This window comes from Bactrocera dorsalis, chromosome 6, assembly GCF_023373825.1.
Source record: "Bactrocera dorsalis isolate Fly_Bdor chromosome 6, ASM2337382v1, whole genome shotgun sequence".
In the NCBI taxonomy this organism is placed as follows: Eukaryota; Metazoa; Arthropoda; class Insecta; order Diptera; family Tephritidae; genus Bactrocera; species Bactrocera dorsalis.
In genome coordinates, this window is record NC_064308.1 from 40,004 (window position 1) to 57,597 (window position 17,594).

General features: G+C 36.2%; 1 protein-coding gene and 1 long non-coding RNA gene across 13 annotated transcripts; one reads left to right on the plus strand and one right to left on the minus strand.

Annotated features, from left to right (window-relative positions):
* The first annotated feature begins 989 nt into the window (after positions 1-989).
* Positions 990-11,554, plus strand: LOC105228290 (uncharacterized). Of its 11 annotated transcripts, none has more exons than XR_007423437.1 (5): positions 4,366-4,387; positions 4,449-4,668; positions 4,875-8,824; positions 8,904-9,123; positions 9,209-10,608. XR_007423437.1 is itself a non-coding variant. In XM_049461062.1 (3 exons), exon 1 carries the CDS (start codon positions 1,164-1,166, stop codon positions 3,075-3,077), a length of 1,914 nt encoding a protein of 637 aa, XP_049317019.1. In that variant the 5' UTR covers positions 990-1,163; the 3' UTR covers positions 3,078-4,333; positions 4,449-4,668; positions 11,075-11,554. The 11 variants fall into 11 exon arrangements, 9 of the variants coding, with proteins under 9 accessions (XP_049317019.1, XP_049317020.1, XP_049317022.1 ...); XR_007423438.1 differs by having other exon boundaries at positions 4,373-4,387; positions 4,449-4,541; XM_049461062.1 differs by lacking the exons at positions 4,366-4,387; positions 4,875-8,824; positions 8,904-9,123; positions 9,209-10,608 and adding exons at positions 990-4,333; positions 11,075-11,554.
* Positions 8,623-16,268, minus strand: LOC125779791 (uncharacterized). 2 transcript variants are annotated; one of them, XR_007423442.1, is made up of 3 exons: positions 15,480-16,268; positions 8,887-9,041; positions 8,623-8,761 (listed from the first exon to the last, which is right to left on the minus strand). It is a non-coding gene; the product is annotated as an uncharacterized LOC125779791 (long non-coding RNA). The 2 variants fall into 2 exon arrangements; XR_007423443.1 differs by lacking the exon at positions 15,480-16,268 and adding an exon at positions 13,595-13,721.
* Positions 16,269-17,594: the final 1,326 nt, after the last annotated feature.

A 17,594-nucleotide genomic window follows, 5' to 3' on the forward strand; every position in this document is an offset into this window, starting at 1 on the left:
TAAACCCAGGGGAGAAAATCGTCAACGGCAAATACTACTCCTTTTATCTGCCACATCACGCAGTAGTGAAGCCAGACAAAAAAACAACAAAAGTAAGAGTTGTTTTTAATGCTTCGAGAACCACTAGTTCAGGGAATTCCCTAAACGATATCCTGTTTACGGGACCCACGCTTCAACCTGATTTAATGCTTCTTATTCTAAACTGGCGTATATACAAATACGTATTCAATGGGGACGTTGAAAAAATGTATCGGCAAATAGGCGTACATAAAGACGACCAAGATTTTCAACGTATTATGTTCCGAAGATCCCCCACCAGTCCTTTGCGAGACTTTAAATTAAAAACAGTTACCTTTGGCGTAAACTGTGCGCCATATTTAGCCATTCGAACGCTCCACGAATTGGCAGAAAACACCAAGTCAGAATTTCCTCTGGCGACCCAGGTGTTAAAAACACAAACGTATGTAGACGATATTCTGTCTGGAAGTCACAGTCTTCCACAAGCATACGAATCATTATCACAAGTAATCCAAGCCCTCACATCCGCAGGGTTTCCATTAAAAAAGATTACGGCAAATCACCCGAATATACTCAAAAATATTCCAAACGAAAATTTGTTGGACACTAATTTCCTTATTTTCGAAAAGGAAAGTACAACAAAAACATTAGGCATCCAATGGAAAGCGATATCGGACCAGTTCTCATACACGACAGAGTCCATATCCGCATTATCAGCCATAACGAAAAGACAGATTTTATCCTCGGTGGCAAAACTTTTCGACCCCGCAGGATGGCTTTCGCCAATTATGATCCAAGCGAAAATCTTAATACAAGAACTATGGCTAGATGGAACCGACTGGGACGAACAAGTGAAACCTCTTCGCTTAGAAAAATGGTCCCAGTTCGCAAACAATCTGAATGACATTTCTCAGATTCAAATCCCACGATGGGTAAATTACTCTCCCGATCACAAAGTTGAATTACATGGCTTTTGTGACGCCTCAGAGAAGGCATATTGCGCTACTATCTATGTGCGCACGCAAAGTGACACCACGACCACAAGCCACTTATTAGTAGCAAAAGCAAAGGTGGCACCTTTAAAAACTGTAAGTCTCCCACGACTTGAGTTATGTGGCGCACTACTACTTTCAAAATTAGTAGCCATGGTGCAAAAGCATTTAAATATGACAAAATGCAAACTATATATGTGGTCCGATTCCGAAATTGTACTAGCCTGGTTGGAAAAACCACCACATGCATGGAAGACGTATATTTCTAACCGAACGTCTCAAATTCTTGACCTAGTGGGATCAGCCACGTGGCGTCACGTAGCCAGTGCTGACAATCCTGCCGATCTAGGTACAAGAGGGTGCAAGCCACTGCACCTTGCCACTACCACCCTCTGGTGGAATGGCCCCCGATGGTTGATAGAATCTCCTGATTCTTGGCCACAATCCCCCACGCGTAACATTATCGCCCCAGAAGGTCGAAAAATCGCCACCTTTCACACACTATTGGATGATACCGACATCCTTGAACGATTTTCATCGTTTCCAAGAGCTCTCAGAGTAGTTGCTTACATGTTCAAATTTATAGAACAACTCAAAGGCAAAGTTAAGGGATCACATAATTTCCCATGCAACACAGTAACGCATCTAGAGTTACAAAAGGCTAAGGTCGCACTAATAGCATATACACAAGCGCGCTACTTCAACCGCGATATATCAGTACTAAGAGAGTCGAAGCCGATTGATAAAAAGAGCTCACTCTTAGTTCTCAACCCATTTCTGGACACGAAAGGTCTGCTTCGTGCCAATGGTCGGCTCGCTAATTCGAGCCTAACATACAATGAACGCCACCCCATAATAATTCCAGAGAGGTCACCATTTGCCACATTATTCCTCCACTACATCCACACCTTAATGCTACACGCCGAACATCGTCTCATGCAACAGATGGTACGCCAGGAGTATTATATCCCCCGTCTTAAGCCGCAAATCAAGAAGTGCATCTTCACATGCAAGATTTGCACTATGCACAAACAGAAGATGCGAACGCAGATTATGGCAGCACTTCCACCGGAACGCTGCAATTTCGCTCTGCCTTTCACCACAACAGGTGTTGATTTTGCTGGGCCTTTCCAAGTAAAGGCGTCCATGTTAAGGTCTCCCACTCTCATGAAAGGCTATGTGGCTGTCTTTGTATGTTTCACGACAAAGGCAGTACATCTTGAGCTATGTAGTAATCTGACGACGGATGCTTTTCTCGCGGCATTTGCTCGCTTCGTCGCTCGACGTGGCTACCCATCAAAGATCATGAGCGACAATGGCAAAACGTTCATTGGAGCTCAACGAGCCACCGAAAAGCAATTTGTGAATTTCCTAAAACAAGTGTCACCCGACATCGTACAAAAGTACGCCCCTCAAGGTATCAACTGGCAATTTATACCCCCAAGCGCTCCTCATATGGGCGGTTTATGGGAGTCAGCTGTGAAAAGCTTCAAATCCCATTTCAAACGGGTAGCTGGAAATTATAAATTCAATTACGAAGAGTTCACGACGCTATTAAATCGAATTGAAGCCGTTCTCAACTCACGGCCACTCACAGTACTATCGCAAGACCCCTCAGATTTCACTGCCTTAACTCCAGGGCATTTTCTAAAAGGAGCACCCATCCTGGCCATTCCTGAGCCAGGCGTGGAGTCGCTATCTCTATTAAATCGATGGGAACGAATTAAAATTCTCCATCATGATTTCAGCCGCCGATGGAAGGACGAATATATAAAGGATCTCCACAAAAGATACCGCTGGAAGACCCCTGAACAGCCGCCTAAACTTGGAGACTGCGTCCTCATTCATGATGATTGTCTACCCCCTACTGAGTGGCGGCTTGGCCGCATAGAAAAGCTACATTACGGCTCCGACGGTCACATACGAGTCGTGGATCTCCGTACCCAAAACGGAACACTAACCAGACCGCTCGTGAAGCTGTGTTTTTTACCAACCACCGACAACCGCGAATCCGAAAACCGCAAAAACAAACCGATATTATCGTGTCCCAATCAGCTAATCAAATGAAAACGAGAAATACGCCAATACCAACCGTTACAAAAATAACAACCGTCCGAACATAACAAACCGTGAATAAAAATAACGAACCATAAATAAAATTAACAAACCGTAAAGAAAACTAACAAAAATGGTCGATCCATACGACGGCCCATTCATGCCACATATCGTGGCACGATTGCCAATATCCAATTGTATGACAACTTTCTAATTAACAATCTCCTTTATACATAGATCACCATGGATGTAGACACATCAGTCGCAACCTCGTCGACCGCTCGGGCTATCAATACGCCACGCACCGGGCCTACACCAGCGCCCCGAACTGTGGCTGCAACAACGCCGGCAACTACACCGGCAACAACGCCGGCAACTGCACCGGCAACAACGCCGGCACCTGTACCGCCAACCGCGCCCGCAGCGGTGCTTACCCCCGCACCTCGTGGTGGCACCCGACCACCATCGACTGCAGCGAGGACGTCAGAGACCCGTCGGATAAGGTGTCCCATCTGTCGACGCCCTCATCGTCTCCACCATTGTGGAATATTTAGGGGAATGCGGCCTTTGCAACGGCAGCAAGTGGCTCAGGCCCACGGGCATTGCCTCAATTGCCTGTCGCACACTCATGCGACTACAGAGTGTGAGTCACGTGGGCTGTGCCAACTGTGCCACCGGCCGCATCACACGCTGCTACACCGCAGCTCGTCACGCGAAGTGATTCGGCCAACCAACCATCGCGGCCGCATGCCCCGAGGCCAACCCGCAGCTCGTTCCGCACCCCAGCGGAGTGCAACATCACTGCGGCGTCGACAGCCTGGGCCACCATCGCGTCGATCTACGGGTCTGAGCAGCGTTGTGGCAACGCTGCAAACAGCTGCAGCGCCTTTTAGGCTAAACAGTCGTTTAGGGGGGCCGGGATGGCTAAATGAGCACCTGACCCCCCTCTAAATATAATATAACTACACCCCACACATACACACCATAATCAACACATCTTCACCCCACACTGCACATCCTATACTCAACACATTGGCATCATGCGGATCATTTCCGGTCATCCCACACTACGTCCCACACTCAACACATCATCTTTTACACCACACCTTTCGCACCACACATGAGGACACCACACACAATCAACAAAAGGAACGGGCGGACGAGGCCAAGCCTCTTTTTCATACGATCCGCGCGCATATACGGTTCTCCGTCAAACAACCAAGTTTTCTTTTTCTGCAATCGACCGCAACGTCATCGCCCAATCAAAGGTGAGTTGTCGCGAATTTGATATTTTTCTCTACTGCGAAAGAAATTTGAAATGGGTAATTAAGTATAGCATTTTGATTACAATAATTTTACTTTTATAACCAAACACTCTTGCAGGTTTAAGTTCGCCGAGTCTAACGAAGTTGCTACCTAGCGCTTTTCTCACGTTAACCAGATTATCTCCTGCAAAGGCTAATGAACGACAGAAAAGTATGAAGTCTCGTTTAAACCAGGACGTTTTAGAAAGTTAGTTTGGCGTAAATAGGCTAAAAGGCGGTCTTCACGATCACCCTGACAGGAAGGAGTATCATTATTATTAATTATCAAAATATTAAACGTACATAGTATTATAAACCTAAAACTACAGAAAACATTCTTATATAAAAATGTATTGATGTTAACAAATGCAAATATGTACTTACATACAAACTAAGTTTTTGCATACTAACCTTTGTTTCTTATCCTAAATGTAATAATAATCTTAACTAACAATTTATTCCATTTATTTATACGCATGTATGTATGTTTATTATATTTTTCCAGGTAATATTTTTCAACGTGTGTCAGTTGATCTAAATTCCGCTGACCCAATTGAAAAAAATGATGACTTGAAGATTCTCAACAACGACGGGCTTGAAAATTTGGCAGGGTACATCTGCCACAAACTTGGTAAAGATAACCCCGAAATTTGTGCCAATTCAGAAAATTGTTCATCTTATACTTGGATGGATCACCTATCTGAAGGAGGACTCTCAAAACCAACAGATATGTTGATGGAGAAAGCCTTGCAAGCAGTATTTGACGACTTAAATGGTACTGATTTGCATATACATATGTGCAAACTAGGTCCAGAAGCACTTAGATTTAAGTAATTTTGTTAATTGTAGCACCAAAATGAAAGAATTGTTTTTCAGAGCTAAAATGTATTTTAGGATTCGCTCCTTAAATAAAAACTTAATTGAAAATATGTAAAGCAAAAAAAGAAAATTAAATAAGACAATAAATTGATAGTTGGTCACAAAATATTCAATATTTTTATTTGCAAAAATGTATGTATATAGTTGAAACAAACACAGCAAAGAGACAAAATTAAATAATGCAACGAAAATACCATGAATTGAATATGTAGGTAAATGTTCACTATAAAATATTCACTTATATTGATGTTAACTTTTGATGATATTCATGTTTTTGTATGCCTGCAATACAAAATTGCTTCTTATTGCAAAGAATAACAAACAACTGAAAATCAGCTGATTGTACGTTGATCAACCGTGACGTAGATTCGCAGAACGAACAAAATTTGAACTCGTCATTGCGCAATCTTGTTTCTATCATTCTTGGTTGGCCCGGGTATCGTCCGGGTAAAGTGCTGAACGCAATACCGACGACAGACGACAAACAACATCTGTCAAATATTAAAATACACACGTTCTTATGCAGCTGCACGACTACACGACCGTAGGCCGACGGTTGTCGCTCTCGCTAACTTAAATTTTCTCCTATATTTGCCAACGACAGTAGGTCGACAGTAGAGTTGACAGTAGAATGGAAGATAGAGAGATGAGGAAGAGTGGTGATGCCACTAATATGTTAAATGTAAAATTATTCACAGATCTTACAAACTTGACGTTATTTTACAAATAAAAGCATAAAATAGCGCTATTTTACCATTTGTAATAACAATTGATAATTTAAAACAAATAAATTTACCTATTTACTTATTTTTTGCATAAAAAACTTCACTTTGAACAAAATATTAAAATTTCATTCAAGTGCAAGGTATTAGTGTGGCCACAACGAAATTGTGTACATGCAAAATGGACAACTGCGTTGTCTTGTGTATATGCCGGCCATTGTTATGTTGCTGCATTCTTACGAATGTTCATGTAGTAAGATGCACAACCCCATTTTCAGTTCACTGTCGTGTCGTGTCGTTAGCATTGTATTCACCAACTAACAGATTTCTTTATATCGATCAAGAATGATAGAATACAAGATTACGACACTAGTTTACCGTTAGTTTTTTTCGGTTTAGCTCTTGACAATTCTTACAAAAACAAATACATTGTGCAACAATTTCGTGACGTCACACTTTTGCGTTAAGAAGAACAAGCATAGAAATGCATACAAATTGTAAACAGAAAAGTAAACACTTTTGGAAATTCCCAAAATAATATTAATTCTTTCGTCTTTGCAAGAAAAATTTCAGTGGAATGTTTAGAATATTGTTGCGAGAAAAGATATATGTAAGTAGTTTTAGGCACATCCACAATAAATAGAGTAGCATGTGTGGAAATTGTTCAAATGAAGAAAACTAGTGAAGGTGTACTGTTGTATTTATTTAAATTTCTAAGCATAAATATATTAATTTTTTAAAATGAAATGTGCAGTGGCTTGTTGTAATAATTATTATGCAATTAAAGGATCGAAAACGAGTTTTTTCAGTTTTCCGGCCGATTTAAAAGTTGCCAAAAAATGGGTGTTATTTTGCAAAAGAAATGATATATTTAATACTAAATCCTCTTTAATTAATTAATTTCACAATTCTTTTATCATAATTTCATACATCTGATACATCTGAACTTATAATTGATAAAAAATTAATAAGGAATTTCATTAATTTCACAATTTTGTAAAAGTTGTCGAATCAATTTCAAATTTTTTTTATATTAATTAATACTAAAGTTTTGTATGTTTTTGGGTGTAGCAGCAAACTCTCTCATACTCCAACACAAGCACACAGTTTGGTAGTGTGCGTTTGGGCATCACTGCTATACATAGAAGTATTATTGGGTATTCGAAAATTGGCAACATTTTGTCAAAAGATGTTGCAGTCGTACATATATTTCCAGTACAACCAATTTCATTGTGTCATACCATATAGTGTTTGAAGGCTTCATATAACCAAGTTAAATTCGGGGAAAATAATTACAGCTGTTCAAAAATGAGTGAAAATAATGAAGAAATTCGCTTTATTTTGATATTTTTGTATAAAAAAGGGAAGAATACAATGCAAGCCACCAATGAAATTTTTGAAGTTTACGGAGATGATCACATTGTATTAACAATGAAACATAATAATAAAAGAACATTCACTTCTAAGTGAACTAAATTAAAAAATTTTTGTTCTAATAGGATATAGAATGTTTAACTCGCGCGAGTTCCTCCTGGGGGACCGTTGGTGGTGCTCGCTACCTTCTCAGCTGCTGCACTCGACTTCGACTACAGTGCGTCGCTTCATGAGACCATGTCATTATCAACCTCTTTGGCATGCTCCCCAAACAGCGACTGCTCCTCTGACGAGAGGATATAAGGAACCTGCAACTACACTGGTTTTATTGACCTTCTCCTCGACTATGGTCGTTCTTTACGACCCTTGGCATAACACGGCGAGCTGTCGGGTCTATGTTTTTGTAGGGGAACGTGAAGGTCCGCTGCGCCAAAGCCCCATAACGCGGTAATGCCACCATTACTTGCCAATTCGGCCGGTGTTGGGAAGCTTCTGTTCAGTCGAATTAACCTCCTGGCTGCAAATCATTCAATGGGCATGGGAGTTGCATAACACCCTGGATTTGGATGTGGTACTCTTCGTCTCAACCCTCATGAGTGATGCCATGTTGCACCGCTCATGGCGGATATACATTGCAGTTAAGCTCCTGCACCACAACAAGGTACTTATAATTCAGAGAGAAGTAAACATAGTATAGTCAACCACGACATCTACCCAATGTCCCCGCATAAGATAAAAAACAAGTCTTACACCGCGACATAAGGTTTTTGTACTCTAAGTTTGTATATGCTTAGTGCTGCCCGCACTAAGTTTGTAAATGAATTTATTATTTCTTCAAGACACAATCATCTAATACGAAAAAAAAACAATAATATTTCATTAACATTCTAGTGCTAACCAGATATGGTATGAATGATTAAGAACTGCGAACTAGGGTTATTTTAATTCCATCAGCGCAATACCTTCCATGTTGATATTTTAGTTCTTGTAGAAATTGTTTTATATACAGTAAATACATGTTAAAAAATATGTTGGAATTGTAATGCAGGTATATATTCTTCCTTACTGGCGTGGAAACCGTTTACGCGGTTATAAACGAGTTTACAGCAGCGCGTCGCTTCTTCCTTTCGCAAGGTGCCGCAAATTGGAGATTCCAAGCGAAGCCACGTTCTTCTCCATGTGGTCCTTCCAACGAAGTGGAGGTCTACTTCTTCCTCTACTTTTCCCGGCGGGGAACAGTTTCTCCAGTCACTTCAAACCAGAACAATAAATGTATCAGATTTTTCAAGTGTTTGCTTTTAGTTCATCAACGCGGAGGCTTTTAAGACATTAATAGGTATGAATGGCATAAATAGTCAAGGCATTGCGATGAGTCCGTTGACGGAATAAATGTAAAAAGTGAACGATTTGCCAATGTCTGAAGGTGATAAGAAAAAACTTGACGAATATATTGAAGAAATTTACAATAAAGTGGGAGAATGTAAGTTAACAACTATTAGTTAATAATTAAATTTCATATTATTATTTCACACGTTTACTTACATATGTATTCATTAAAGTCGCGGGCGAATTTAACAACATTGAGTGTGCTGGACTTTGCTACTAAATATAAAGTAGCATTAACGACAGTTGTGTACCAAATGCTCATTCGACATTGCCTTATTCAAACGTCATAATCATGTTGAAAGCGGTAGCACCTATACAATAAATATGATGAAAAAATTTGCATATCTTAATTGGATGAATGTCAGCTGGAGTGTATCTAATAGTATAGCATTAGTAATACAGTTTTTTTTTTTTTTAATTTAATGTAAATACAATAAATTCAATAAAAAAATAAATCAATTCTTTCTATTCATTTTAGATATTTGCAAATTTCGGAGAAGAAATCTCAAGTCAGATCCAATCACTGTTATTATTATATTTAAATAACTCAATACTAATTGTTTTAAATCATCTAATTTAAAATGTTATTATTAGTTTGGCTAATATACATACATACATATGTACAAATTGTGTGAATATTAAGAAATAGTAAATTAATGTATTTAGTATTGTAAATTGTACGTAGTATAACAATGTAAACCAAGAATGATAGAATATAAGATTACGACACTAGTTTACCGCTAGTTTTTTTCGGTTTAGCTCTTGACAATTCATACAAAAACAAATACATTTTGCAACAATTTCGTGACGTCACACTTTTGCGTTGAGAAGAACAAGCATAGAAATGCATACAAATTGTAAACAGAAAATTAAACACTTTTGGAAATTCCCAAAATAATATTAATTCTTTCGTCTTTGCAAGAAAAATTTCAGTGGAATGTTTAGAATATTGTTGCAAGAAAAGATATATGTAAGTAGTTTTAGGCACATCCACAATAAATAGAGTAGCATGTGTGGAAATTGTTCAAATGAAGAAAACTAGTGAAGGTGTACTGTTGTATTTATTTAAATTTCTAAGCATAAATATATTAATTTTTTAAAATGAAATGTGCAGGGGCTTGTTGTAATAATTATTATGCAATTAAAGGATCGAAAACGAGTTTTTTCAGTTTTCCGGCCGATTTAAAAGTTGCAAAAAAATGGGTGTTATTTTGCAAAAAAAATTATATATTTAATACTAAATCCTCTTTAATTAATTAATTTCACAATTCTTTTATCATAATTTCATACATCTGATACATCTGAACTTATAATATATGTATACATATATTTATATACAACACAAGAAACGTCTTCTCCATTTGAATCACAACTTAATAGACAATTTTATTATCAATAGGCCGATATATTTCTTTGGAAATGATTCAAATCTTTTCACTCAACAATATTCAATCGCTTCACTAAAACTTTTCATTAAAATCGAAAGAATTAATAATATTTTGCGAATTTACAAAAGTGTTCACTTTTCTGTTTACAATTTGCAAGCCATTTGACAGTTTTTCACTCTTGTTCTTCTCAACACGCAACTATGACGTTTCATAATGGCGGGTGTCGTAATCTTGTATTCTATCATTCTTGATGTAAACCAAGAAAATAACGTTAATATTGTAAATAGCATAAATGTTGCCAAATATTGATTGTTAAAGAAAATTCAGTTTTCAATATATATATGTACATATATGTAAATAAATGGTAATATTTAAAAGCTTATCTTAAATAATTACTGGAAAATTGTAAAAATGGATATTAAAAATATAACTGTTGTGTATAAATATGTAAACTTTAAAAAGAAATAAAATAAAAATTTTAATTGTTTTATTTATGAGGAAAGAGTTGACTGATACGATAGGCCGCGGTGATCAATGAATAACAAAATAAATGACTTATCGGACAGTTTCTGGGTGACCATAACCTTAACGAAACAAACAGCCCTATTCTCATGCCCTCACAAAAGTCACCAACCTCACTACAGTGATGTTTCTCACTGTAGTGAGGGTTACCTTATTCTGGCGAAAATTCAAAAGCTCAAATGCTCACTATTCTCACAAATATCTGTGACGTGTGAAAGCAGCCATCATAATAGAAAACATCAGTGTTTATTTTGTTTTAAACCAATATTTTATATTTTTTAAAAAGTATTTGAGCATGGAGGAACTGTTCTTCGTATATGCAGAAGTCGAATATATCTGTTTTCTGCGTTTCCTGGCGTGTTTGTAATAATCTTAACTAACAATTTATTCCATTTATTTATACGCATGTATGTATGTTTATTATATTTTTCCAGGTAATATTTTTCAACGTGTGTCAGTTGATCTAAATTCCGCTGACCCAATTGAAAAAAATGATGACTTGAAGATTCTCAACAACGACGGGCTTGAAAATTTGGCAGGGTACATCTGCCACAAACTTGGTAAAGATAACCCCGAAATTTGTGCCAATTCAGAAAATTGTTCATCTTATACTTGGATGGATCACCTATCTGAAGGAGGACTCTCAAAACCAACAGATATGTTGAAGGAGAAAGCCTTGCAAGCAGTATTTGACGACTTAAATGGTACTGATTTGCATATACATATGTGCAAACTAGGTCCAGAAGCACTTAGATTTAAGTAATTTTGTTAATTGTAGCACCAAAATGAAAGAATTGTTTTTCAGAGCTAAAATGTATTTTAGGATTCGCTCCTTAAATAAAAACTTAATTGAAAATATGTAAAGCAAAAAAAGAAAATTAAATAAGACAATAAATTGATAGTTGGTCACAAAATATTCAATATTTTTATTTGCAAAAATGTATGTATATAGTTGAAACAAACACAGCAAAGAGACAAAATTAAATAATGCAACGAAAATACCATGAATTGAATATGTAGGTAAATGTTCACTATAAAATATTCACTTATATTGATGTTAACTTTTGATGATATTCATGTTTTTGTATGCCTGCAATACAAAATTGCTTCTTATTGCAAAGAATAACAAACAACTGAAAATCAGCTGATTGTACGTTGATCAACCGTGACGTAGATGCGCAGAACGAACAAAATTTGAACTCGTCATTGCGCAATCTTGTTTCTATCATTCTTGGTTGGCCCGGGTATCGTCCGGGTAAAGTGCTGAACGCAATACCGACGACAGACGACAAACAACATCTGTCAAATATTAAAATACACACGTTCTTATGCAGCTGCACGACTACACGACCGTAGGCCGACGGTTGTCGCTCTCGCTAACTTAAATTTTCTCCTATATTTGCCAACGACAGTAGGTCGACAGTAGAGTTGACAGTAGAATGGAAGATAGAGAGATGAGGAAGAGTGGTGATGCCACTAATATGTTAAATGTAAAATTATTCACAGATCTTACAAACTTGACGTTATTTTACAAATAAAAGCATAAAATAGCGCTATTTTACCATTTGTAATAACAATTGATAATTTAAAACAAATAAATTTACCTATTTACTTATTTTTTGCATAAAAAACTTCACTTTGAACAAAATATTAAAATTTCATTCAAGTGCAAGGTATTAGTGTGGCCACAACGAAATTGTGTACATGCAAAATGGACAACTGCGTTGTCTTGTGTATATGCCGGCCATTGTTATGATGCTGCATTCTTACGAATGTTCATGTAGTAAGATGCACAACCCCATTTTCAGTTCACTGTCGTGTCGTGTCGTTAGCATTGTATTCACCAACTAACAGATTTCTTTATATCGATCAAGAATGATAGAATACAAGATTACGACACTAGTTTACCGTTAGTTTTTTTCGGTTTAGCTCTTGACAATTCTTACAAAAACAAATACATTGTGCAACAATTTCGTGACGTCACACTTTTGCGTTGAGAAGAACAAGCATAGAAATGCATACAAATTGTAAACAGAAAAGTAAACACTTTTGGAAATTCCCAAAATAATATTAATTCTTTCGTCTTTGCAAGAAAAATTTCAGTGGAATGTTTAGAATATTGTTGCGAGAAAAGATATATGTAAGTAGTTTTAGGCACATCCACAATAAATAGAGTAGCATGTGTGGAAATTGTTCAAATGAAGAAAACTAGTGAAGGTGTACTGTTGTATTTATTTAAATTTCTAAGCATAAATATATTAATTTTTTAAAATGAAATGTGCAGTGGCTTGTTGTAATAATTATTATGCAATTAAAGGATCGAAAACGAGTTTTTTCAGTTTTTCGGCCGATTTAAAAGTTGCAAAAAAATGGGTGTTATTTTGCAAAAAAAATTATATATTTAATACTAAATCCTCTTTAATTAATTAATTTCACAATTCTTTTATCATAATTTCATACATCTGATACATCTGAACTTATAATATATGTATACATATATTTATATACAACACAAGAAACGTCTTCTCCATTTGAATCACAACTTAATAGACAATTTTATTATCAATAGGCCGATATATTTCTTTGGAAATGATTCAAATCTTTTCACTCAACAATATTCAATCGCTTCACTAAAACTTTTCATTAAAATCGAAAGAATTAATAATATTTTGCGAATTTACAAAAGTGTTCACTTTTCTGTTTACAATTTGCAAGCCATTTGACAGTTTTTCACTCTTGTTCTTCTCAACACGCAACTATGACGTTTCATAATGGCGGGTGTCGTAATCTTGTATTCTATCATTCTTGATGTAAACCAAGAAAATAACGTTAATATTGTAAATAGCATAAATGTTGCCAAGTATTGATTGTTAAAGAAAATTCAGTTTTCAATATATATATGTACATATATGTAAATAAATGGTAATATTTAAAAGCTTATCTTAAATAATTACTGGAAAATTGTAAAAATGGATATTAAAAATATAACTGTTGTGTATAAATATGTAAACTTTAAAAAGAAATAAAATAAAAATTTTAATTGTTTTATTTATGAGGAAAGAGTTGACTGATACGATAGGCCGCGGTGATCAATGAATAACAAAATAAATGACTTATCGGACAGTTTCTGGGTGACCATAACCTTAACGAAACAAACAGCCCTATTCTCATGCCCTCACAAAAGTCACCAACCTCACTACAGTGATGTTTCTCACTGTAGTGAGGGTTACCTTATTCTGGCGAAAATTCAAAAGCTCAAATGCTCACTATTCTCACAAATATCTGTGACGTGTGAAAGCAGCCATCATAATAGAAAACATCAGTGTTTATTTTGTTTTAAACCAATATTTTATATTTTTTAAAAAGTATTTGAGCATGGAGGAACTGTTCTTCGTATATGCAGAAGTCGAATATATCTGTTTTCTGCGTTTCCTGGCGTGTTTGTATTTTTACGGACATGGCTCTTAGCAAAAATGCGTTGGTAATAGTTATATGCTCTATATGAGCCAATCCTCTGTAAAAATAAATATATGCATATATACATATATGTAAGTTACTTTCTGTCTCTGTACATTTTACTTCCTCTAAGAATGAATAAAAAGACATCTACATATGTCTAAATAATTCATTTTATTTTATTTCATTTTTTTATATTTTTACATTTTTATTATTACTTATTTAATTATTATATATATGAAATTATTGTATATATGTATATATATATATATATATTTAAAATTTTCAAAATTACTTACATATGATTATCCATTTGTGTGTCCATTTTTGTTTGCTTATTTTTATTAAAAAAGCTTTTTGACAGCAAAAAGCTTTTTACCTTTTGACAGCAAAAAGCTTTTTACCTCACGTGGTGACTTTTTTAAGCTTTTTTAAGCTTTTTTCTTATGAGGTTTGAGCAAGAATAGCCTCACAAATTATGCCTCACAAGAAATCTCTCAAATATTTCCTCTCAACTCAGTTGAGAGGTTTTTTCAGAATAGGGCTGAAACTATTTTTAGTAATACTATGTTCGGACGGACAATGAAAACAAGTTTTTGTGGGAAAAACTGGTTTTCGTCCTAAAACTTGTGTTTTCGTCCATGTAAAATCTGTCAAACGAAACACATTCCAAACACTACTTGAAAACTTACATTCCACTCAATATAATAATAGAAGACATATTTTGCCGGCCCTAAGTTTACATTCCATATACAAATACAGCTGTCACTTGTTATTGTCATATTAGAGGAATTCTCTTGATCTTGCAAAACTTGCACAGGCACGAATTGCAGGACTTTCCTCTTGGTGCAACCGCACAACAACAAATACACGCAGAAAATTATTCGCACTGGCTGTAAAATATGTCAGACCAAAACCCATGTTTATTTTCGTGCAATGACAGCAACCCTGTTTTAGCTGTCATTTTACATAAATACATATTTCGTCGTTATATTGTTAAGGAAGATAAGTTTTAAATAGATTTTATAATTTCTACTTAAATTATAAAGATTTGATACAGTGTTTTGTTAAGAATGTATGCAGAAGGTGCGCTAATTCACAATAGTAATTCTCAATAAATTGGCCGAATCAGCCGTTCATAATAACTAGATTCTGCAATGGGTGCTCTTTTGGCCTTGAGCATTTGGGTATAGGATTTTTGCATTTTGTGTTATCTTGCAATCTTGCAAGAGCAAGAGAACCCCCCTATTGACGTTGAAAAATGGAAAAGCAAAAATACAAATAAATAAAATTTGTGAAGTGATAGGGGAGAAACCCTACTCATTGAATTGTGGCAAAACAAATTTAGTACTCTTTAGTGCTGTTAAGGCATCCAAAACTTACCATTCTCGTTGCTCAAAATGTAAACAAACAAATAAATTTGTGAGTTGTCAGTGAAAACTCATCGAAAACACACATTGTCGATCCGAAAGACTTAGATTTCACAACCCACAATGGTGTTTTCAAGACGTCTTCATGTTGGTCCCAAGAATGATAGAGAAAGAGATTACGCAACGCGCATGTTTGTTTTCAGTCAGCTTCTTGCTGGCGTGACGGTTGACTTATTATTCGCCCGCGCCTTTGAATGTGAATTCGAATTGTATTTTCGCGTGTAGTATTAATTGTGAAATTTTATATTTTTTAAAATGAATTGTGCAGTGTTCGGATGCAATAATAACAATGTTAAAAGTAGTGCGACGAAATGGAGATTTTTCCATTTCCCTTAGGATAAAACAGTACTAAAATAGTGGATTAATTTTTGTGCACTTCGCGCCAGAAGCCTGCGTGGCTAAATGAGCACCTGACCCCCCTCTAAATATAATATAACTACACCCCACACATACACACCATAATCAACACATCTTCACCCCACACTGCACATCCTATACTCAACACATTGGCATCATGCGGATCATTTCCGGTCATCCCACACTACGTCCCACACTCAACACATCATCTTTTACACCACACCTTTCGCACCACACATGAGGACACCACACACAATCAACAAAAGGAACGGGCGGACGAGGCCAAGCCTCTTTTTCATACGATCCGCGCGCATATACGGTTCTCCGTCAAACAACCAAGTTTTCTTTTTCTGCAATCGACCGCAACGTCATCGCCCAATCAAAGGTGAGTTGCCGCGAATTTGATATTTTTCTCTATGGTCCTTCGAGCCGTACCGGACGGCACTTGTGAAAAATCATCAAGTTAAAAAAAAAAAAAAAAACCGTGGCGGTAACGCGAATCGCGATAACCTAACCAATATATAAAAAAAACAAAAAAAAAAAAAAAAAGGTGACGGTAACGCGATAACCTAACAAAAAAAAAAAAAAGTGACGTGAAACAGTTAACAAACAAACAAAAAAAAAAAAAAAAAAAAAAAAAACCCAAAGGTGGCGTGACACAGTTAAAAAACACAAAAAAAAAAAAGTGGCGTGACACAGTTAAAAAACACAAAAAAAAAAAAAGAGGTGACGTGACACAGTTAACAAACCAACCAAAAAAAAAGAAAAAAAACCCCAAAGGTGGCGTGACACAGTTAAAAAACACAAAAAAAAAAGAGGTGACGTGACACAGTTACCAAACAAAAAAAAAAAAAAAACCCCAAAGGTGGCGTCACACAGTTAAAAAAAAAAAAAAAAAAAAAAAAAAAAAACCAGTGGCGTGACACAGTGAGCAAAAAAAAAAAAAAAAAAAAAAAAGTATTAAAAGTGGTCAAAAGACAACGGTGGTGAGGTGTCACAGTTAACAAAAAACAAAAAACAAATTCTACAAGTGGTCAAAAAAACGGTGGTGAGGTGACAGTTAAAAAAAAAAAAAAAAAAAATCTACAAGTGGTCAAAAGTGGTGAGGTGACACAACAAAAAAAAAAAAGTGAAAGAGGTTTAAACAATTGTGCAAAAACAACGGTGGTGGAGCATAAGTGCTGTAACAAGCCTAACGAAGTGTGGCGGCAAAAGTGCAGTGAACAAATAGCATATACATACATACAATACACATATGTACATATGTATGTAAAGTGTTAGTGGGTTCAAATCTAACCCACATCGAAAAAAAAGAAAAAAGAAAAAGAGTGTGGTGACAAAAAGTGCAGTGTAGAGAGGAAAAACCGAAAAAAAAAAAAAGAAAAAAAAAAAAAAACAATCACATGCGATATACATGCATATGTGCATATAAAGTGATAGTGCAGTGATATAACCCACGAACAAGAAAAATTCATAACAAGAGCACAGCTACAGCGCCAGCAACACAAGGACAGGAGAAACACGAAAGAGAAGGATAGTCACAAGCACAGACAGGCGACAGCACAGGCACACGCACAAGGCCCACACACACATACATGCACACGTAAACTCTTACCATACCTTACTATCCCCAAAAGCCCCTGGAGGAAAACAAAGTGAGTGTATCGTTACTTTCAATTTTTGTATTATACACATGTACGAATGTATGTAT